This window comes from Saimiri boliviensis, chromosome 11, assembly GCF_048565385.1.
Source record: "Saimiri boliviensis isolate mSaiBol1 chromosome 11, mSaiBol1.pri, whole genome shotgun sequence".
NCBI classification, from domain to species: domain Eukaryota; kingdom Metazoa; phylum Chordata; class Mammalia; order Primates; family Cebidae; genus Saimiri; species Saimiri boliviensis.
In genome coordinates this window covers 14,240,410-14,262,040 of record NC_133459.1, presented here as the reverse complement: position 1 = coordinate 14,262,040, position 21,631 = coordinate 14,240,410, and the positions used below count along the sequence as shown (strand labels likewise).

General features: G+C 51.0%; 1 protein-coding gene across 8 annotated transcripts in view; it reads right to left on the bottom strand.

Moving 5' to 3' along the window:
• FHAD1 (forkhead associated phosphopeptide binding domain 1) overlaps nt 1-21,631 on the bottom strand; it is a 156,541-nt gene that overhangs the window by 5,701 nt on the left and 129,209 nt on the right. For 7 of the 8 annotated variants that reach the window (XM_074380102.1, XM_039474472.2, XM_074380103.1 and 4 more), the window contains 7 exons: nt 19,996-20,125; nt 19,164-19,291; nt 15,281-15,376; nt 14,642-14,862; nt 13,388-13,553; nt 6,783-6,863; nt 4,819-4,872 (listed from right to left, as the gene is read on the bottom strand). In XM_074380102.1, coding sequence (XP_074236203.1) covers nt 4,819-4,872; nt 6,783-6,863; nt 13,388-13,553; nt 14,642-14,862; nt 15,281-15,376; nt 19,164-19,291; nt 19,996-20,125 — 876 coding nt within the window. The remainder of the gene's footprint in view (nt 1-4,818; nt 4,873-6,782; nt 6,864-13,387; nt 13,554-14,641; nt 14,863-15,280; nt 15,377-19,163; nt 19,292-19,995; nt 20,126-21,631) is intronic. The other variant, XM_074380106.1, reaches the window with a different exon arrangement.

Genomic DNA, 21,631 nt, shown 5'->3' with positions numbered 1-21,631 from the left:
TAAGCACATTCGTTGTGATGGTGTTCCTCCTAAAAAGCTGTTACTGAACTGAATGTGTCTAATGTCTCTGATGGCTTAGAACTGGGTGTCCAATCTTTTGGCTTCCCTGGGCTGTATTGGAAGAAGAATAGTTGTCTTGGGCCACACGGAAAATACATGAACACTAACAGTAGCTAATGAGCTAAAAAAAAAAAAAGAAAAAAAAATTCCTATAATGTTTTAAGAAAGTTTACGAATTCGTGTTGGGCTGTATTCAAAGCTGTCCTGGATCTCCGGCTGGACAAGCTTGGCTTAGAAGGAGAAAGTGAAGTATATTTAAGGGAGGGTCTGTTTAGCCCTTTGAGCACCTCCCAGCTCGCAGGAGGGGGCATTCTGGCGGCCAGGTATATGACTCCCTCCCAGGTCGTAGTTGATTGGACACTTGGCACAGCTGGGCTTTTCGGATGCCCACTCCCAAGAGTTGGGGTAATGGGTTGTGAGATGCCACTTGCTCCCTGGGCTGGCCCTTTTAACTGGGGGCCTGGGAGGTTGTCCCTTCCTGTCACACAACTAGAGAAGAAATAAGCAGAGGGGCAGTATAGAGAGGGGTAGAGAAATGACATGGATACATGTGTGTCCCCGAGTGCGTGCATGCACGAGAGACGATGCCTGGGGCATCTTCCTAGTTCTCTCCTGGAGCTTCTATGAGGCATTTATTTCTGTATTGTTATAAAAGGCCCCTGCTGCACCTCCTTTCTGAGTAGGTTATTGTTAACTGCAACCCAAGGTCTCTCTCTCTCACACAATGGTGGTTTGCAGGTTTCTTCCCAACAGGATTCACCTTGCCAACCCCGTCTCCTGCAAAGCCATGTCACCAGCCTTCAGGCTGCACATATACCTGGGGCAAGAGGGCTGGGTGGCCAGTAGCGTTTCAGCTCTGCCACTTGCACGTGACCCTCAGTTTCCTCATCTGTCAAACAGGGATGAATGTGGATCCTGCCTTCCTCAGAGGGCGGAGAGGAGATTCTGGGAGGATTTCCACAGAAGGGTCTGTTAGGACGAGCTCTTAAGCTCTTTGCATCTTAAGATGGATTTAAAAATCACCTCCTGAGGCCCGTGACAGTGGCTGACAGGCGCCTGGAACGCGTTTTGAGACTCTGCATTCAAGATCGTTTCAGGGCAAGAAAGGGTCAGTCAGTCTCATACCAGCCCACATATTGGTCCGAATGCCCAGGGAAAAAGAAAACAGCAAACTCAAAAGCCTTCTCCCTAAACAACCCTTACTTTTATTCCTTTTCATTTGATTTTCAATAAAATTGCTGACTGTGGGTGGTTTCCAAAGGCCAGTGCCCTGACCCTGCGTGGAGCTGGCTGTCAGAGTTGGAGCCAGAGAGTTTGTAAGAGTCCCGGGTCCCCAGGGCCCCAGCCCCAGGGCTGCCAGGCGCATGGGATGGGAAGCTTCACAGAAGGGGCTTTGGTTCTCTTTTTGAAGTGACAAGGGATGGGGCAGCGGAAGGCAGCCCAGACCACTGACCTAGGAATGGGGAATGTGAAATGCACAGATTCTGCTTGAGCTATTTGGAACCAGGTGCCTCACCCTTAGAATGAGAAGGCATAGATAAAAGCCAGTCTTTTAAATGCAACACCCAGGTATGAATGGACTCAGGCCATCCTGGGGTGGCTGCTTCAGGAAATGGTATGCCTCGGCTGTAGGAAGCCCCCTGCCCACTCCCACACTGCCTTGGATCTGGGTTTAAACATCCCATCCTCAGGGAGGCCTCTCCTGGAGCTTGAACTGGGGGTGAAGGGGTCCCTGTGACATATGCTCAGCTCAGTCCAGGGGCCTTTGTCCTCCAAACACTGGGCACAAAGTTATTAATCATTATGTGTATTTACTTAAAAAAAAAAAAAAAAAAAAGAGGCCAGAGGTGGTGGCTCATGCCTGAAATCCCAGCACTTTGGGAAGCTGAGGTGGGAGGATCACTTGAGCCTGGGGGTTGCAGTGAACTGAGATTGTGCCATTGCACTACAGCCTGGACCACAGAGCAAGACCCGGTCAAACAAAACAAAACAACAAAACAAAACAAAACAAAACAAAAAGCCCAGGACTGTAAGCCAGGCAGGCAGGGATCTTTATGTCTTCATTGAGCTAACTCTGTGTTTCTCAACCTTTCATTATCAATCTCACCCACTGAGAATTCTTAGAGGTTTTTTCCTAACCCCCTCATCCTTTTCCAGATAGCTCTGTGTGTGTGTGTGTCCACGTCTATGAAGATACGTCTATTGCTTTAAACATAAAAGAATGAATTTTTGGCCAGGGGTGGGTGCTCCCTCCACTTTGGGAGGGCGGATCACCTGAGGTCAGGAGTTCCAGACTAGCCTGGTCAGTATAATAAAACCCCGTCTATATTGAGAATACAAAAATTAGACAGGTGTGGTAGTGCATGCCTGTAGTCCCAGCTTTTCGGGAGGCTGAGGCAGGAGGATTGCTTGAACCTGGGAGGTGGAGGTTGCAGTGAGTTGAGATTGTGCTACTGCACTCCAGCCTGGCCTGGGTGATACAGTGAGAATCTGTCTCAAAAAAAAAAAGAAAAATGAATTTCTGCCCCCTCAAGGGTGATGCTGTCCCCATTGAGGATGCTTCATTGAATCTTAACACCTGGACAGCCCCTGCCACGCTGCCACATTGCTGACTCTTAATATCTGTTGCGTGAGTGAGTGCCAGGACAGTCTCTGTGTTTGCCCTTCTATCCCTGGTGCTTAGCATGGTAGGTGGTCGAGCCTAGGTACTCAGTAAGTACTTGTTAACTGGAAGATTTTCCTTTTTAGCATATAGCCCACAAACAAAAGACTGTTGATCAAAATGAAAAAAAAAAATCAATGAATGGTATTTCGGAGGACAGAAAAAAACCCATAGGTCCTTGAAAAGAAAGGCACAAATCCAGTTTGGAAGCTTACAAGCGATGGACACTTTTTTATGAGCATACAAGTCTGAAAGGCTGGACTGTCCACGTCCCATCTTCCTCGGGGTGGTCACGATGACTCACTCCATCACCTTAAGGCAGGCGTCCCCAAACTTTTTATACAGGGGGCCAGTTCACTGTCCCTCAGACCGTTGGAGGGCCGCCACATACTGTGCTCCTCTCACTGACCACCAATGAAAGAGGTGCCCCTTCCTGAAGTGCGGTGGGGGGCCGGATAAATAGCCTCAGGGGGCCGCAGGTGGCTCGCAGGCGGTAGTTTGGGGACGCCTACCTTAAGGCCTCAAAGGACGGAGACCCCAAGCTACATGTTGCAAGGAACCTGGAGGAAATCTTTTTGCACTAAGGAGGTCCAAGACGTCAAACTCCTTTGCCTTTTGCATCAAAGAAAAATGGACTTTTTTCTCAAGCCGTCCGGGGGGCCGGATAAATGGAAAGATCATTCTGTTCTCAGGCAAAGCACCATCTGCCCCCATTCTGTTAAGCCTAAAATTGCAGGGGGCTTCACAATAGCCCTACATCCAGGGCGCATCCCAATGTCAACACTGTCATTTACATCTCCCTGTCATTCTCAGCACACCTGGCGGCAGGTGGTGTCTGCCTGCTCCAGTCTCTCCCAAGTGTGTGGATGATTAAGTAGCAGGCCTCTCCTTCATTCCCACTCTGCAGGTGGCGAAGGTCTCAGGTCCAGGGAGACCTGGGGACACTCTCTACCCTCCTAACATCCAGAGCCACAGCCTCCTTCCAGTAGCCTTCGGACAATGGTGTCAGCTAAGAAGAGGCTTCTATTTTCCAAGAACGTCCCCTGCATAGAGTATCTTCAGTTCTTCCAATGATAATTTTGTCTCAGAATAACTGTGGCCTTTTATCAAATTTGTTCAATAAGTCTCTCTTAGTCAATCAAAATGTGTTTTGCTTTCAAGCTTCCTGAGAGCTTGCCTGTACTTTCTGCAAAGCAAGAGTGGATTAGGTCAATTCCAGTTCCAGGGCTGATGTGTGAATAGCAATGATTCAACGTGTTTAAGATTTCATAGACTTGATTCTCAACTTTTAAAAAACAGTATTCATTCGGGTGCAGTGGCTTACTCCTGTAATCCTAGCACCTTGCGGGGGAGGGCTGAGGCCGGAGGATGGCTTGGGTCCAGGGGTTGGAGAACAAGCTGGGCAATATAGTGAGGCCCTGTCTCTTAAAAAACAAACAAACAAAAAGCTGGATGTGGTGGCTGGCACCTGTAATCCCAGCATTTTGGGAGGCCGAGGTGGGCAGATCACCCGAGGTAAGGAGTTCAAGACCAGGCTGACCAACATGAAGAAACCCCATCTCTACAAAAATACAAAATTAGCTGGGCGTGGTGGCGCATGCCTGTAATCCCAGCTACTCAGGAGGCTGAGGCAGGAGAATCACTTGAACCTGGGAGGTAGAGGTTGTGATGAGCCAAGATTGTGCCACTGTACTCCAGCCTGGGCAACAAGAGCAAAACTCCATCTTAAAAAAAATAAAGAATTCTAGAGGATGCTTCCTTGAAATTCAAGAGAAATGCCACCCAAACTATATCAGGTTTATTACCTGAAGGAGAGCAAGAAGCATTCGCCTGGTGTTGAATCTGCATTGAGTTCCCCTAAGTTATCATACTTAGTTTTGTGGCTCTGGACAAATTAAAGTCTGTGAGCCTCAGACACCTCCTCTGTAAATGGACTCACCCACCGGGTGCTGTGAAGATTGAATGAGAGAATGCATGTCGAGTGTTTGGCCCTGTGCCTGGCACATACTAACTGCTCCATGCAACAGGTGTGGTATTGATGGCAATTGGGGTTCCTGCTGATATCCTACTATTTTCTCTCTGCTGTTTCTGCTCACCTGGGAATTCGAGTTCTGCATCCTGTTCTTCACCATCTCTACAAATACTCGTCTCTTTAATACAAAAGAATGAGAACAAAATTTAGCTTAGATTCCTCTTTGCCTTTTGCATCAAAGAAAAATAGATTTTTCTCAACTTTCAGATGCTACCCATTTGGAATGCTGGGGCTTCCCAGGGACAGCATTTTAAATGGGTAGCATCTGGAAGTTGAGGAAAATCTATTTTCTCAACAAGAAGCGGGCTCGGCTTTTGGGAGATCTGGAGCCCCATCTTGCTGAGTCTCTTGGGGGTCTCTGTTCCAGATTCCAGCAGAGGTGGAAGCTGCTCAACCCAGGGCCTGTGAGGAACACTGCTCTTCTCAGAGGCCACGTTTGTTTTAGCTGGAGGCCACGTTTGTTTTAGCTGGAGGCCACGTTTGTTTTAGCTGAAGGCCACAATTGTTTTAGCTGGAGGCCACGCATCCCAGAGCAGGTGGAAGAGGCTGCAGAGGCCCCGTGGTTCACACCTCCACATCCCAGTGGCTCAGGCATGGTGGAGCCCATGATGGTTGAACCCCCCTCAGGGGGTCTGTTTGAATGCTATTGTCACCCGGAATCTGAAGCCTGCTATTTCCCTGGGTTTGATTTACAATTGCCGACCCTGGGGTCCTCAAGATGTGGCACCTCAGGGACAGTTCTCCTTGAAGAAAGAGCAGCCCCAGATACTGGGGACACCTCAGATAGGGAGGGAGCTGGGCCCCCCTCTCAGAGATCCCCAACCTCCCACAGGGGTCACTAACCTCATGCCTACAGGGGCCAGGAAGTCAAAGAAGGGGGTGAGATGGAGATGACAGCAAGCCCGGGGCCCAGGTCCTTTCTAACGGGGCTGGAAGCTGGTAGTGTGTGGGACTGTGGACCTAGTGTCCCCAGAGTATCCAAATTTCTCAAAGAAGCCAGAAATCTGGAGTATTCTGGTAAAGTGACTTCTTTTTTTTTTTTTTTTTTTTTTGACAGATTCTTACTCTGTTGCTCAGGCTGGACTGCAGTGGTGCGATCTTGCCTCACTGCAACCTCCGCCTCCCTGGTTCAAGTGATTCTCCTGCCTCAGCCTCCCCAGTAGTTGGGAGGACTAAGTTGTATTTTTAGTAGAAACGAGGTTTCACTGTGTTAGCCGGGATGGTCTCGATCTCCTGACCTTGTGATCCACCCGCGTCAGCCTCCCAAAGTGCTGGGATTACAGGCCAAACTTTACTGGACTCAGTGGGCTGTGATGACATTGATCTGTCTCAAGAGCTGTTCTCAGCCACGGCTTAGCCCACGTCACATGGTTTCTGCATGAAGCCTGTTCTTAAAGATGCTGCTCTCCATGTCACACAATGTCCCCTCAAGGGGGAAAGTCCAGCAAGGTCTTTGTTCTAAGAACACTTGCAAGTATCCATCCATTGTATCTCACGGACACAGTCAACTGCCACCAAGTTGATTTCCCTTTTCTAGTTGGCTGCCAGGAAGGTGGAGTCAAGCAGGGCTCCCCTCGGCAGGAGTGGAAGGGCTGATGCGAGGGACTTTCATCCTCCTTAGTTCCCGGCTCCGTTCTGTAACCACTCCCACCTTCTTTCACCCTCCTCATTTCATTCTTAGGACAGGGATTCCTGGGGCTCCTCGCTCCTCCCTTCGGCCTTGTCTCCAAGTCCCCAAGTCACTTAGTGGCCTAGGATGGCTGCTCCGTGAGGTAAAGCTGTGCTGGCATTTCCCCTCTGCCTTCTCTCACCTCAGTGGACTGGGCTGGACACTGGCTTGTCTCTTAGGTCCTGCGTTCAAACTGCAGGCACGTGGGGCAGCGGCTGGGGAGGGAGGGGAGGGAGGGGAGGGAAGGTGGTGTGTGGTGCACGTTGGGCAGCGCGTGCAGGCGTTTGCACACCGTGAGCTCTTACCCCTGTTGAGATCGCCTCTACTCTGTGTCTGCAACATCAGAACACCTCCCCTACCTGCCTCTCTTTCTCTTTGAAGGCACAGTTGCAAGGTGTCGATTCTTTGGTGTTTCTCGGTTCACGCTCCTCTACACGCTCCTGAGTGAAAGTATCAGATTAGCAAGAGAGTGCTTAGTGTGTCTTACCTGTTCCAATCTGGGACACGCCTCTGAGGTTTCTAGGAGACGCTAGGACTCGCTGAATAGGTGGGCAGAAGATAGGGGATTACTGCAGGGGAGCCTTTCTTTTTCTTTTTTAGTTGAGACAGGGTCTCGCTCTGTCACACAGGCTGGAGTGTAGTGGCACGACCACGGCTCACTGTAGCCACGACCTCCCAGGCTCAAGCAATCCTCCCACCTTAGCCTCCCAAGTACCTGTGACCACTGACGTGTGCCATCACACCCAGCTAACTTTTTAAAATTTTTAGTAGACATGAGGTTTTGCCGTATTGCCCAGGCTGGTCACCAACTCCTGGGCTGGCTCCCTCTGGAACGTTTCTACTGAAAATTCCAGCCATCCTACTACATCAGCCTCCCAAAGTACTGGGATTGCAGGTGTGACTCACCATGCCCAGCTAATTATTTTTTTGTAGAGATGGGGATCGTGCTATGTTGCCCAGGCTGGTCTCAAACTCCTGGCCTCAAGTCATCCTTCTGTCTCAGCCTCCCAGAGTGTTAGGATTACAGGTGTGAGCCACCGCGCCCGGCCTGGTGCCTGTTTCTTGAGCCATCTTCTATCCACACACCGCCTCAGTCTAGTCAGACCTTACTTCTCCATCCTTGTGAGGGCCTGAGATAACCCCCCAACCCTCATCCCATTCTCATCCCGCACATCTACCAACTGCTACTTTTTCGTCAAAAACGCATAGTGGCACTGAAGAAACCAGGATCTTGAAAATACCTGGGCCCAAGAAAATCTTGGGAAATAGTGAGTTCAATGAAACAGGACTGATATGAGGATGTATGAAACAGTACTGATACGCTGGCCAGGTGTGGTGGCTCATGCCTATAATCCCAGCACTTTGGGAGGCCAAGGTGGACAGATCACTTGAGCCAGACCAGCCTGGCCAACATGGCAAACCCCCCGTCTCTACTAAAAAAACACAAACATTAGCCAGGCGTGCTGGTGGCCACCTGTAATCCCAACTACTTGGGAGGCTGAAGTTGGAGGATCGTTTGAGCCTGGGAGGCGGAGGTTGCAGTGAGCCAAGACTGTGCCACTGCACTCCAGCCTGGGTGGCAGAGCGAGACTGGGTCTCAAACAACCAAACCACACACACACACACACACACACACACACACACACACACACAGAAGAAAAAAAAAAAGCAAAGGAAAAGAAAAGAAAAAGAAAAAACAAGGCCGGGCGCGGTGGCTCAAGCCTGTAATCCCAGCACTTTGGGAGGCCGAGGCGGGCGGATCACGAGGTCAAGAGATTGAGACCATCCTGGCCAACACGGTGAAACCCCGTCTCTACTAAAAATACAAAAATTAGCTGGGTGTGCGCCTGCAGTCCCAGCTACTCGGTAAGCTGAGGCAGGAGTATTGCTTGAACCTGGGAGGCGGAGGTTGCAGTGAGCCGAGATCGCGCCACTGCACTCCAGCCTGGCTCCTGGCAACAGTGCGAGACTCTGTCTCAAAAAAAAAGAAAAAGGAAAAGGAAAAACAGCACGATTGCGAGGTCCTGTTTGCTTAGGGTGTTATACGCGTGCCTTCACAGGACTGACCCCTGTGAGTTAGGCACATTTTTATTTTCCTCTCAAAGATGAGGGATTTGAGCTTACAATGCAGAGGGAAGGTCAGGGGCCCCAGCCCAGCGGAGACCGCTCGGCAAAACTGTGGCCAAGCCCCTTGGGCAGGATTTGATTGGCTGGAGCCCGGAAGGGGAGCCAGAAGTAGCTAGGGCATTTCGGTGGTTCTCACACTCCAGTCCTAATAAAGGCCCAAGAAAGGGCTTGCAGCCTTCTCCAAGGGCAACTTCTGTGCATTTAAAATGTTTCTATTGAAAATTCAGTCTTAACCCATTCATGAAAAGTACTGGCTCTTCCTTGGCTGTGGCCCTAGTTGTATTCACCAAATAGAAAAGGCAGCTTCACAAAGGCGCTGCCAGCTCTAGGAGGACCCGGGAAAAAGTCTCAGGGTCTGCAGGATGCGCCAGCGGGCAGGAAGCTCATTGAAAGCGATTCGGGCACTGCCCCCCACCCCCGAGTGGCCTTTTCTCTTCCCCACAGTAACCGAGTAACTGAGCTTGCTCTGTGCCAGGCGCTGCCCGCATCGCACCATTTAACTGCCCCATGAAGCAGGTCCTGTCGTGACCGTCACTTCACTGTTGCTGTTTCTGAGAAACCTGTGACAGACACAAAGTCACCTACTGAGGCTCACTCCGGGGCAGAGGTGCGCCTGAACCCTAAGCCCTGCCTGTTTCCCTCCAAAGTCTGCCTCTTATCTCTGAGAGACTCTGCCGCCTTATTTAGCGATGTAGGAAGTGGACTAGACTGGGCACAGCCTGGGCCATCATCACTGTCACACGGTCACCGCAGGGAGCTGCGGACCCGGGGCATCTTAGAGCCAGGACGCTGATGACCACGAGGTCCTCTGAGGATGACCAGTGCTGAGGCTTTTCCCCGCATTTTATGTCAGGTCTGATTTGCACAACCAGAGGTATTCGTATAGAACCATGCCTTTTTTTCTGTTTTAAAAGAGACAAGGGCTTGCTCTGTCGCCCAGGCTGGAGGGCAGTGGCGTGATCAAAGTGTACTGCAGCCCCAAACTACTAGGCTCAGGCGATCCTTCCATCTTAGCCTCCCAAGTAGCTGGGACTACAGGTGTGCGGTGCCACACCTGGCTAATTTTTTTAACTTTTATTTTTAGAGATGGTGTCTTGCTATGTCGCCCAGGCCGTTCTCAAGGGATCCTCCTGCCTCAGCCTTCCAAAGTTCTTGTGTTACAGACGTGATCTACCCTGCCCAGCTGGAAGTATGACCTTTGATTCTGGAAAGTTCTGCTCAGTGAAGAGATGTTCAAATGTTAAAACTACAGCGGTGGTCTGTATGTCGGGGGCGGGTGGTTCTGAAACTCAAGGTGAGGAATTTCGTTTCCCAGTGCCTGAACTGTGCCAGCTTTATGAAGGAGTGCTGAGATTTCATACAGGAGACTTGGAAAAATATCGACTCCTTGTGAAAATATTAAGTGTGAAACTTAAAAAGAAGGAATTCTACTTTCCTTTAATTGCCATTTAATGAAAATATACTGCTAGGAAGCAGCTGCTCCCAAACAGATGTATACAGGTTCCCTTTGGAATCTTGCAACATTGGGAAAAAAACCCGTTTTTTTCTGATGTTGTCAAACTCTTGAACAGCAAGAAATAAAAAAAGAATTTTTTTTCCCCTTGACAAACAAGAATTTCCGATAACATGTTAGTCACAAACCTTAAATTCAAACTGAGCCCAGGGGTGAACCCCGAGAGAAACAGTGAGAGAGTAGGCGGGGTGCAGCCTGGAAATGGGGTAGAGGAGGGGACGGGCTGGGGGGGCCGGGGTCGGAGGTCACTGAGGTCCCGCTTCTGTGGCTGAGTAGCGGGTGGCACCGCCCTCGCCCTCCTCAGTTTCCCCTCTCAGTGGGCAGATGCCTGGCAGCCCTCCTTGCAGGCTGGCATGAGGTGAGGGTGGGCCCTGCCCTGGGGGGTGTGCCTGCCAGCAAGCGCTCCGTAAATCACACCATCGGCCTTGCTGTGACGGTGGCTCTACTTTCTAGCGAATCTTTCCTATGTTGTAAATTCCATGAATTCAAAAGTTCCCGGCTCCAGCTGGGGACTTGGCTGGAGGTTTGGCTTGGCTACCTAGGACCCTCCTCCTCCTGCTCCGTGGCAGGCTGGCCAGCCCGCATCGTGTGTGCGTCTATCAGGCAGCCATGAATAATGCATGTGGACTGATTATGTAAATCTGCAGGTTTTCTTTCATTTTCAGCCAGTGCATGACAATGGGCTTTTTGGGGCCCTCTGTTGTCCCATTCTGTGGTTTGGTGTCTGTGCTGTGGGCCTGGCCTGCCAAGCTCTGGGGGACGCTGCCTCACTGCCTCAGGAAGGAGCGAGCTCTCCAGCGGGCACATCAAAGGACAGCTCAGGCCTCTGTTGCTGCCAGATCTCCCAGGCATGGCACTGCGTGAAAGGAAACCATTCCCTGCCTGAGGCAGCCCCATGACATGTGCAGACGAGTGGGGGGTGGGCTGTGATGTTTAATTCAGAGGGGTGAGTGCTAGAAAGGCCGGGCCCAGAGCAGGACACTGCCTTCATTTTTGGGGCTGCAAGCCAGGGAGCCTGCGGTCTGCAAGGTTTGTGGGATGAAGGCCAAGCCTCTGCAAGGAGCTTACCTGGCTGGTGGAGGGGCACCCTTCCCTGGGGGCTGGGGCTTGCCTCTCTCTGAGCTCAGGCAAGCAACACACACATACTCACACACACAGCATCTCACACAGGAAACCCTTATGCACACAGCACACATGTACACACACATACACACACACAGGAACATGCACACACACATAAAAGCTAACAGTTACAAGGAGGGGGACTCAGGGCCAACCCCGCAGAGAGCAGGAGAACTGGGATCAGAGGGATCTGGGGTCAGGTCCCAGCCCTCCTTACCAGCCACTGTGTGCAGTTGGGTGCCTCTTAACTCTCTGAGGTGCGGTTTCCTCATCTGTAACATAGGGATCATCGTACCAGGCAGGGCTATTAGAGGCATTAAGAAGCCCGATCATGTCTGCAAAGCTCAGAGGAGCCCAGTGCCTGGGCTGGAGATGGTCATGAGGTGGCGGTGGCTGTGGCTCTTTCCCTGGCTTGCCTGACCCCAACCTTGGGATCTGCTCCACCTTAGGCGAGAGGGAAGGAAAGGGAGAGTCTGGCTCTATGTAGAAGTCGCTGTTCCAGTGCCCTGTGGGCTGCAGGGGTGGATGAATGAATATGGAAACTGAAAAGCAGGGAGGAAGGCCCCTCTGCCCGGAGCTTCAGAAGCTGCCTGGGTGCTGTCGTGCGTGCCTTGCTGTGGGGAAACTTTCCAGTATGTGGACCCAATGCAGTAAGTGTTTGTGTGTGTTGCCTGTCTGAGGCAGGACTCACCCAGGAGAGTGATCATGGGCAGCACGGGTCACGGCAGCGTGGGGAAGGCAGCATTCACCAGCTGGTGCCAGGCCCTGGGCAGGTGCTTCAGAGATGGGACAAGCCCCCTCACCATCTGAAACCACTTGGCTCCCAAGTTTCGAGGACAGCAAGAGTGGACAGCAGATAGCAAGGGATGCCTGCATTCTTTTTTTTTTTTTTTTTGAGATGCAGTATTGCTCTGTCGCCAGGCTGGAGTGCAGTGGCACGACCTGTGACCTTCCAGGACATCCATCTGCCCATCCTCCTGTATACTCCTCTGTCCCTCCAGACTGCAATTCTGCCTCCCGGGTTTGAGTGATTCCCTTGCCTCAGCCTCCTGAGTAGCTGAGACTACAGGTGGGTGCCACAATGCCTGGCTAATTTTTTGTTACTTTAGTAGAGATGGGGTTTCACCAGGTTGGCCAGGATGGTCTCAATCTCCTGACCTCATGATCCACCTGCCTTGGCCAAACAAACTGCTGGGATTACAGGCATGAGCCATCACAATGGGCCGACGTCCGCATTCTTTCATCCTCACCACCCACCTGTGAGGCAGGGGCTGGAAGCTTCCATTTACTAATGACGAAAGCAAGGCTCAGAGATTGCACAGCTAATAAGTGCAGGGATTTGAACCCAGGACTGGCCGACTCCTGTGCCATGTTACAGATGAGATGCCAGGGTGTGCATGGGCATGTGCATGTGTGTTGAGAGGGAGACCCATTTTCGCTGGGTCACCAGCCTGAGATTGGAATTTTGGTTTCTCAAGCCAGTGCTATTTCCAACTCTGTGCCAGAAAGCAAGTCTCAGCCTCACGCCTTTCCTCTGCGGCTCCTTCAGCCGGGGAATGTCCACCCTCTCGTCCCTTTGGTGGCCAAGCTCCAGCCTCCTTTGTGGTCACTGGCGGCATCCTGGCTTTGGCAGGTCCTCCCTGCATGCCGTAGGCACGCTGAGTACCCTCCCTGGATGGCACGGCCCTGGCACCCTTCAGCTATGAAATCCACCCGAAGTCAGCTCTCTGTCTGTCTGTTCCACACTAAGGGATACGTTCTTCCAGGATGTCCATCTGCCCATCCTCCTGTATACTCCTCAGCCAGCTATTCATCCATCTGTCCATCGATCGCCCTGTCTGTCCTTCCGCCCATCCATTCAGCAAATATTTTTTGGTATCTACTGCATGCCAGGAACTCAGAATAGTGAACACAAATCTCCACCCTCTGAGAGTATCCCCAGCGCCTGGCAGAATGATATAAACAAACAACAGCCACCATTAAAAGAAGTACAGATGAGCACCATGAGTCTCAGAAAGGTTAAGAAACTTATCTAAGGTCACACAGTAAGTGGTAGAGCTTTGGTCTGTCTGATGCAAAAGCTACCCAGTTGCCTCCCATGAGTTCTGCGCCACCTGGAGCCTCCAGGAACCTCCCTTGGCCATTTCTATCGGGAGCTGCGGGGCAGCCTGGGAGGTCCCGCCCTGGGCAGCTGCGCCTTACCTTCTGCTGCCGGATGGCCCTGTTGATCCTCTTCTCCTGGCACAGCTGGTGTTCCGTGCGTTCCAGGGCCTCCTTCAGCAGGGCCTTTTCTTCCGCCTCTTTGTAGATATCATCCTCCAGCTTTGCCACCTGCGACTGGTACATCTCAATGGACACTTTGCTCCGCCTGGGTGCACAGGAGAAAGAAATGGAGTCTCTTTTTCCCTTATCTTTCCCACTCGTCATCCATGTGCCCGACCTGGAAGTCTCTCAAAATACATCCACGGCGGGGCCTCGCTCACGAGTGTCATCACAAGCAGGAGAGCATGATGAAGATGTGGGGCGCAGAGAGCGGAACAAGCGCTCATCAGTAGAATGTGTGCAGCGGGAGGGGACAAAGGATGTGACCAGCCCTCCCGGCGTTCCGGGGAGGGGACTGTGACTGAAAATATGATGGAGCTGTCAGAGCTACACACGTGGGAAACCATTAAGTCAAGGGTCACAAGAGGTGCAGCCTGCACAGAAAACAGTTCACAGAATGGGGAAACTGGGGCTTCTGCAGCCGCCATCTCAGGGACAGAATTCCCTCTGCCAGGCCTTGTCAGTGGCCTCCCTGTTCCCCCTCTGACATGTGAGGTATTCCAAACTCAGGTCTCTGTCCAGGCCTACGTGTCTGCTGCTAACCCGAGTTTAGCCAAGAGAAGGAAGGCATGGGCCTTTCCGCAGGGACGTGGGGGTGCCGAGGTGCCTGAGCTGGGGACGTGGGGGTGCCGAGGTGCCTGAGCTGGGGACGTGGGGGTGCCGAGGTGCCTGAGCTGGGGACGTGGGGGTGCCGAGGTGCCTGAGCTGGGGACGTGGGGGTGCCGAGGTGCCTGAGCTGGGGACGTGGGGGTGCCGAGGTGCCTGAGCTGGGGACGTGGGGGTGCCGAGGTGCCTGAGCTGGGGACGTGGGGGTGCCGAGGTGCCTGAGCTGGGGACGTGGGGGTGCCGAGGTGCCTGAGCTGGGGACGTGGGGGTGCCGAGGTGCCGGAGCTGGGGACGTGGGGGTGCCGAGGTGCCTGAGCTGGGGACGTGGGGGTGCCGAGGTGCCTGAGCTGGGGACCTGGGGGTGCCGAGGTGCCTGAGCTGGGGACGTGGGGGTGCCGAGGTGCCTGAGCTGGGGACGTGGGGGTGCCGAGGTGCCTGAGCTGGGGACGTGGGGGTGCCGAGGTGCCTGAGCTGGGGACGTGGGGGTGCCGAGGTGCCTGAGCTGGGGACGTGGGGGTGCCGAGGTACCTGAGCTGTTCGATGTCCTTTTCGTACCCTCTCAGCAGCTCCTCTTTCCTCTCCAGCCGGTTCTTGAGTTGGGTGATCTTTTCAAACACCAGGTCGAGGTCCCTCTGTCGAAGCTGGTTGACCCTCTCCCTCTCCTTGGGGGAGAGATATTTCATGGACACGTGGCCAGACATGTCCTTGATGTTCATCAGACTTCCGAGGGTTTTGCTCATCTCCAGGTACTACAAGGAAAGCGTTTGCGGATCAGCGGCATTCCCCGGGGCCGCTGGGGGCCGCTTTAAGGAGGCCAGCGTCTAAGTCTGTTTTGTTCACTTTCCGCAATTGCAGAGAACAAATGCTTTGAAAGGAGCGCCACTGGGGCTTTCATTTTCCCCACGTCCACTTACGCTATGCCTTTTTTGAGAACCGGGGGTGAAAAATGACAACAGGTATAAACATTTCATTCTAACTACCCGTGTTTTCAAGGAATGTGGCTATGTGATTGCTGACCCGTGCTGGGATAGTAGACAGGTCTTGCAGAGTTATTAGAACAACTAAAAAGGCATGTGAGGTTTCTATTTAAACTGTCCCGTGGTTACCACTGACTGCAGGGCACACAGGCTTCGGACAGCAGTGGGCTGGATGCTGGGAGATACTTACCAGCTTTTCACTGAGCTCTAAAGCCTCAGCCACGTCCATCTTCCCTGACTTCTCCATGGCTGAGCTGAACCTTGCGTTGCAAAGGCCATTCTGAGGCTGAAATCAGAAATAAAAGCCCTCTCTTGACATTCCATTACGACTTTCTATGACTGGAAGCTAAAGCACTGTGTGATTACCAAAGAGTAACTCAAGAGAGTGGATTTTCAGTCTGGGTCCTGATCATTCAGTCTGATTCCTTTGTCACCTGCTTTCTTATAACTGTATTCCTACCCTTCAGAGAATGACTGTCTTTGAAGTCTTTGTAATTGTACATCACTTATCTTGTTCTTTGATCACTGCCTGTCTTCCCTCTAGAACAGTGGTTCTCAATTGGGGTGGCTTTGTCCCCTCCCCTGGGCCATTTGGCAGTGTTTGGACACATTTTTCATGGTCACAACTGCAGGCAAGGAGTGCTACCAGCATCTAGGGGGCTAGAAAGCAAAGACGCTATGAGACATCCACACATCCCTCCACAAACTGTGCCAGAATTATGGGGTCCTAAAACATCAGCAGTGCTAAGGCCTGGAAACCCTGGTCTAGATGAGAGTGCCATCGAAGCAGGGACTGTGTTGCTGTTTGCTCATTCTCCCTCTCCTTTGTGCCCAGCATTGTGCCTGGCACAGAATGGCACAGAGTGGGCATGTTTGTCAAATGAATGAATACAGGTTAAATAAAAAATATCCCCCTTCCTTTTATTAAAGGAACTTCATGTTCATGCAGCGGAAACGACCCTCACTTCAGACCCTTTCCAGAGATGATGCAGCTGTGTGCTTGCTGAGACCCTGCTCAGCCAGCTGCTTGCTAAAAACCCCAGCTGAAAGCATAGAAAAGCCACTAGGCCGAGCAGGGAGTCTGGAAGTCACAGACAACCTCCATGCATCCCCCTCAACTAAACTGGGTTTTAAGTGCTCGCCATGGACACCAAGAGCATGTCAGTTCACAGCACGTACCGGCTCTACGCTATAAACCTGGGAGATTAAAAAAAAACACACCCAATCCCAAAAACATAACAGCCTAAAGGTGACTGTGATAGGCTGTGACTTTTTTTTTTTTTTTTTTTGAGGTGGAGTTTTGCTCTTGTCATCCAGGCTAGAGTGCAATGACGCGATCTCAGCCCACTGCAACCTCCGCCTCCCAGGTTCAAGTGATTCTCCTGCCTCAGCCTCCCGAGTATTTGGGATTATAGGCACCCACCACCACACCCGGCTAATTTTATCTTTTGAGTAGAGATGGGGTTTCTCCATGTTGGTCAGGCTGGTCTCAAACTCCTGACCTGATAATCCGCCTGCCTCGGCCTCCCAAAGTGCTAGGATTATAGGCGCGAGCCACCGCACCTGGCCATATTTGTCTATATTAAGAGTAGACACATTTATCTCTCTACAGATAAGAATATGGAAGGTATTTAAAGACCACAATAAATTGGGCAGGTTTCCTACAAAAAAAACCTAAAATGCAGCTTGGTGTCCCCAGCTCCCCGAGCTGCGTCCTCTGCCTGCCCTTCAGAACCTCATCTCTTTCCCTAAGCGAGGGTGACCTAAGGAAGAGTCTGGGCTACGGGTTTGATCACCCCATCAGACCAGCAGGGTGCAAGAGGCGGGCCTCCAGGGACACAGTCCTGGCTCTGTCATTCATTATCTCTGTGACCTTGGGTGAGGTGCTTGACCTTCTGAAACGTTATGAACCTTAATTTTTCCTTCTCTCTCTTTTTTTTTTTTTTTTTTGAGATGGAGTTTCACGTTGTTGCTCAGGCTGGAGTGCTGTGGTGCATTCTTGTTCACTGCAACCTCCACCTCCTGGGTTCAAGTGATTCTTGTGCCTCAGCATAGATGTGCACCACCAAGCCTGGCTAATTGTTGTATTTTTAGTAGAGACGGGGTTTTGCCATGTTGGCCAGGCTAGTCTCTAACTTCTGGCCTCAAGCGATCTGCCTGCTTCAGCCTCCCAAAGAGTTGGGATTACAGGCATGAGCCACCATGTCTGGCCTGAAGTCTTAATTTTTCTTATCTGTAAAATGGGTATAACAATGGTAACTGACCCAGGCTGCTGTGTGGACTAAATGAGATAACGTGTGTGAAGGGCTTTGCTCAATGCCTGGTAAACAGAAAGCACTCAGTAAATGCCAGCTGTTCTTCCTCCTGCCCCTTCTCTTCTTTCTTTTTTTGAGACAGGGTCTCTGTCGCCAGGCCAGAGTGCAGTGGTGCAATCTCGGCTCACTGCAGCCTTCACTTCCTGGGCTCAAGTGATTCACTAGCCTCAGCCTCCCGAGTAGCTGGGAATACAGGTGTGGGAACCAATGTCTGGCTCATTTTTTGGTATTTTTTTTTTTTTTTTTGTAGAGACGGGGCATCGCCATGTTGCCCAGGCTGGTCTTGAACTCCTCGGCTCAAAGTGATCCACCAGCCTTGACCTCCCAAAGTGCTGGGATTACAGGCATGAGCCACTGTGCTTGGTTCCTTTCTTTCTTTTAATTTGAGTTGCTGCCAGTGTTGGAAGATTGAGGTCTTTCGAGAGAGTGGAGAGGTTTCCTGCGGTGAGGTGTCCATGGTGGGCCTGGGGCCCTGACGAGGAGAAGGCCTGTCTTCAGAGTGGGTCAGGCTGGGAATGGGCCCAACCTGCAGGCTGCCCCTCCACGCCCGCCTTCAGTGAAGGAGGGTTTGATTTTCTCAAGAAAACCAGCTCATTTCCAAGGACCCTCTTCCTGGACTCTCGCGAATGTCCAGAAACCCCTGCCAAGAGAATGTAGGATGGCCTCATCATTTCTTCTAGAAGCCTGGCTGGTGTGGATCCAGCTGCAGCAGCAAACATGCCCTTGGCGGGTCCTGTGACAGTGACAGATGCTGACCCGTCACATGTCCATCAAATGCCCAAACATCCATTTAGGATAAAAAGGCACCTTCAACTGCACAATGAGATCACTTCTGGAAATCCTATTGTCCCGGCTGGAGAGCAGTGGGACGATCAGAGCTCACAGTAGCCTTGAGCTCCTGGGCTCAAGTGATCTTCCCATCTCAGCCTCCTGAGTAGCCAGGGCTGTAGGCACCTGGCACCGTGCCTGACTAATGTATTTTTAATTTTTTTTTGTAGAGCTGGGGTCTCGCTATGTTTTCCAGGCTGGTCTCAAACTCCTGACCTCAAGAGATCCTCTTCTCTTGGCTTTGCAAAGTGGTGGGATTACAGGCGTGAGCCACCACACCTGGTCTATTTAAACAGTATTTAATAATAATAACATATCATTTGTCAAGTTTTTCCTCTGAGCCAGGCACTCGGGTAAGCACTTTGGAGAATTATCTCCTTCAGTATTTTCATCATCATTTTACAGCTGGGAAATGGAGTCTCAGAAAGGTTAAGAGCCTTGCCCAAGGTCACACAGCTTGCAGAGCTTGGATCTGGAATGTGAGTCCCTCTGACTCTTGGGCAGTGTGCTCTGAATCACGGCCCCCTTCTCCTGCTTTTTATGTGCGTGTGTGTTTTTCAGGTGACAGTGAAAAGCAAACTTCAGACAAACTCGTGGTGGAACATGATAAATTAGCCTGCTGAACGCGTGCTGCAGAATATAACACATGATGTGAAAAGGGGCCTGTCATGCTTAGGCGATTAATCTGGCCCAGCGTCACTGCCACGCTAACCATGCTGTGCAGAAACGGAAGGCCACCTTTCTGTGCAAACACTGGACACCTGGTAGGGTGGGGGCACCAACTACTGAGTATAGACAACAGCCCATCAAGGAGGATCTGGCCCCAAACCACTGACATGTATGGCCGTGCCAGGGAACCCAGCTCGTGTCTGCCCTCAGGCCCCTCCTCTCCATATGCCAGTCACTGCAGAGAGAATTTTCTTTGGTTACCGCTAGGATCTCTATTCTTGAGAGAGTTGACAAATCCGGTTTTGCATCCAACAGTATTTTCTGGACATTGTGTTCCATTCTGAGGTTCTTTAAATCTAGAACTGATTCATTCGGGTGGTGTTTATGATCTATAAAAGGAACAAAGCAGGCTGAAAAGAAAGGCTCAGGAAGAAGCGATTTCATGTCATGACCATAGCTACGACTTCCGGGACACTTACCTCGGGCCTGTTTTCACCCTCATGACCACCTCCCTTGGAGGTGAGGATGCAGGCCCAGAGGGATTATCTGACTCGGCCAAGGTCACGCGGCTCATACGAGGCTGCGGCCACACAGGCGTCATGCCAAGGCATTGAGGGAGGACTTTGCTAAGGTCCTCCAGCCATGGAACCAGGACGGAACTTGAACCCAGGCTTCCAGGTCCTAGACAGTGCCCAACCCTGCAGCAGACCCCAGGTCTTAGGAGAGAGCGATCCCCTCTAAACAGGTACTCTAAGTGGTTCCCCAACATCGATCCTTAGACAGTGTTCAGCCATGACAGAGTTTTCACCCAGCCACCGTGAAGGTAGAAAAAGTACAATAGGGAGTTGTGTGTCAAATCCTATTTATTTAATAGGATAAAATCTCCTTCAGTGTTTTCTGCGTTCCTTTGGAGCCTCTGGAACCAGGCCTGCACTTGCCTCTGAGATCACCGTCTGCCCACTGTTTTGTGTATTACAATGTCCTTTGAGTTCTGAGATGATGTGGATAAAATATGGTACTCCTGGCAAACTGGTCAGTCCCGAATGTGAGCCCGAGTCTGGGGTCCACTGCGCTGACTCGGAAGGAGACTTACCTGGCGAGCGGGCCTTCTCGAGTTCTTTAATTCGTGCTCGAAGTTCAGATAAGGCCTTTCTCTGGCGCTGGATGACCTCCTCATGCCGAGACCCTTTGCACTTGACCCCTAGGTCGCTGAAGGATTGCTCCTGTGGGCAGAATGGGGCGGGCAGCAGTTGATCAGGGATTAGAAGATTTCTCTTACATTCACAGAAACGTGAACGACTGATGGGATAGTGGAACGCTATCACTTAGCACCTTCGGGAAAGCATCATTAGGGCTTCAGCAGAGACAGAATTTACATTTTTCATCTCAAATATCTGGTCACATGTAGGAAGACTTCCAGCTTTCCTATTTAGCCTTACTGTAAATAAAAGGGCCCTCCAGGTTCCCTCTCCACATTTTATTTTTCTCCTAAAACTATTTGATGACTGGGTTTCCATTTGCTGCCATACTCGTCTTGTTTCTGAACAATCACAGCAAATTCTACTCCTGGAAGGGCATTTTCAGATGAGAATGCATAGTGCTTTCTTTTAACTGGTGATAAGGATGGTTGTCTAATATTTGCTAGGGGGATTTGATAGATTGGCTCTTAGTTGGGCTGGAGAAAGGAAAACCTTCCTCTGAGACTTCAGAGCCTCCAGAACGGCACTGTCCACAGAGCTTCCTGTGGTGAAGGGGATGTTTTAAACCTGCACCGTCCTATATGGTAGTCACTAAATCCAGATGGACCATCCTAAACAGCTCGGACTAGAGTTGCGTGTGCGTGTGCGTGCGTGTGTGTGTGTGTGTGTGTGTGTGCACGCACCGCGCGTGTGTTGTTTATTTTGGTTTGTGGAGATAGGATCTTGCTCTGTTGCCCAGCCTGGAATGCAATGGCATGATCACAGCTCACTGTAGCCTCTACCTCTGGGCTCAAGTCATCCTTCCAGCTCTGTAGCTGGGACTACAGGCATGTGCCACCATACCCGGCTCATTTTTTCTGTTTTTTTTTTTTTTTTTTTTTTTTTTTTTTTTTTTTTTGTGGAGACAGGTGTCACTGTTGCCCATGCTGGTCTCAAACTCCTGAGCTCAAGCAATCCTCCTGTTTCAGCCTCCCAAGGTGCTGAGATTACTGGCGTGAGCCACTGTACCCAGAGTTGGGTTTACTAAGAGCACAGACAAGGAAAGGTCTTTTTCATTTTTTAAGGGTCATGCACCCTTTTAAGATTTGGAAGCATGCAGGCTTTTTTTTTTTTTTCCTCCAGAAAAATTCACATCGACACAAATATTAGCCTACAACTTCCAGAGGGTCAAAACCTCCTGAAGTCCATTCATAAACTCTGAGTTAAACAACGCTTCTCTCAGGTAAGTGATTCATTCATTCATTCATTCATCACACATCGATTTATTGAGCATCACTGTGTGCCAAGCCTGGTTCTGGGCTCTGGGGATTCAGCAGTGGCTAAACCCGCAACGGCCCTGTTGTCACAGATTTTACATCCTCATGTGGGCAGACAGACAACAAGGTGAAAATATCTGGTAGAAGTGATGAGCAGTACAGAGAAAATTAAGTGGGGAAGTGAGGTGGGATGTTGGGAACAGTTTTCAGTTGTAGATAGAGCTGCCAGGGAAGATTTCAGTCAAACTGGCAAGAAGGAGAAGAAATTGACAAT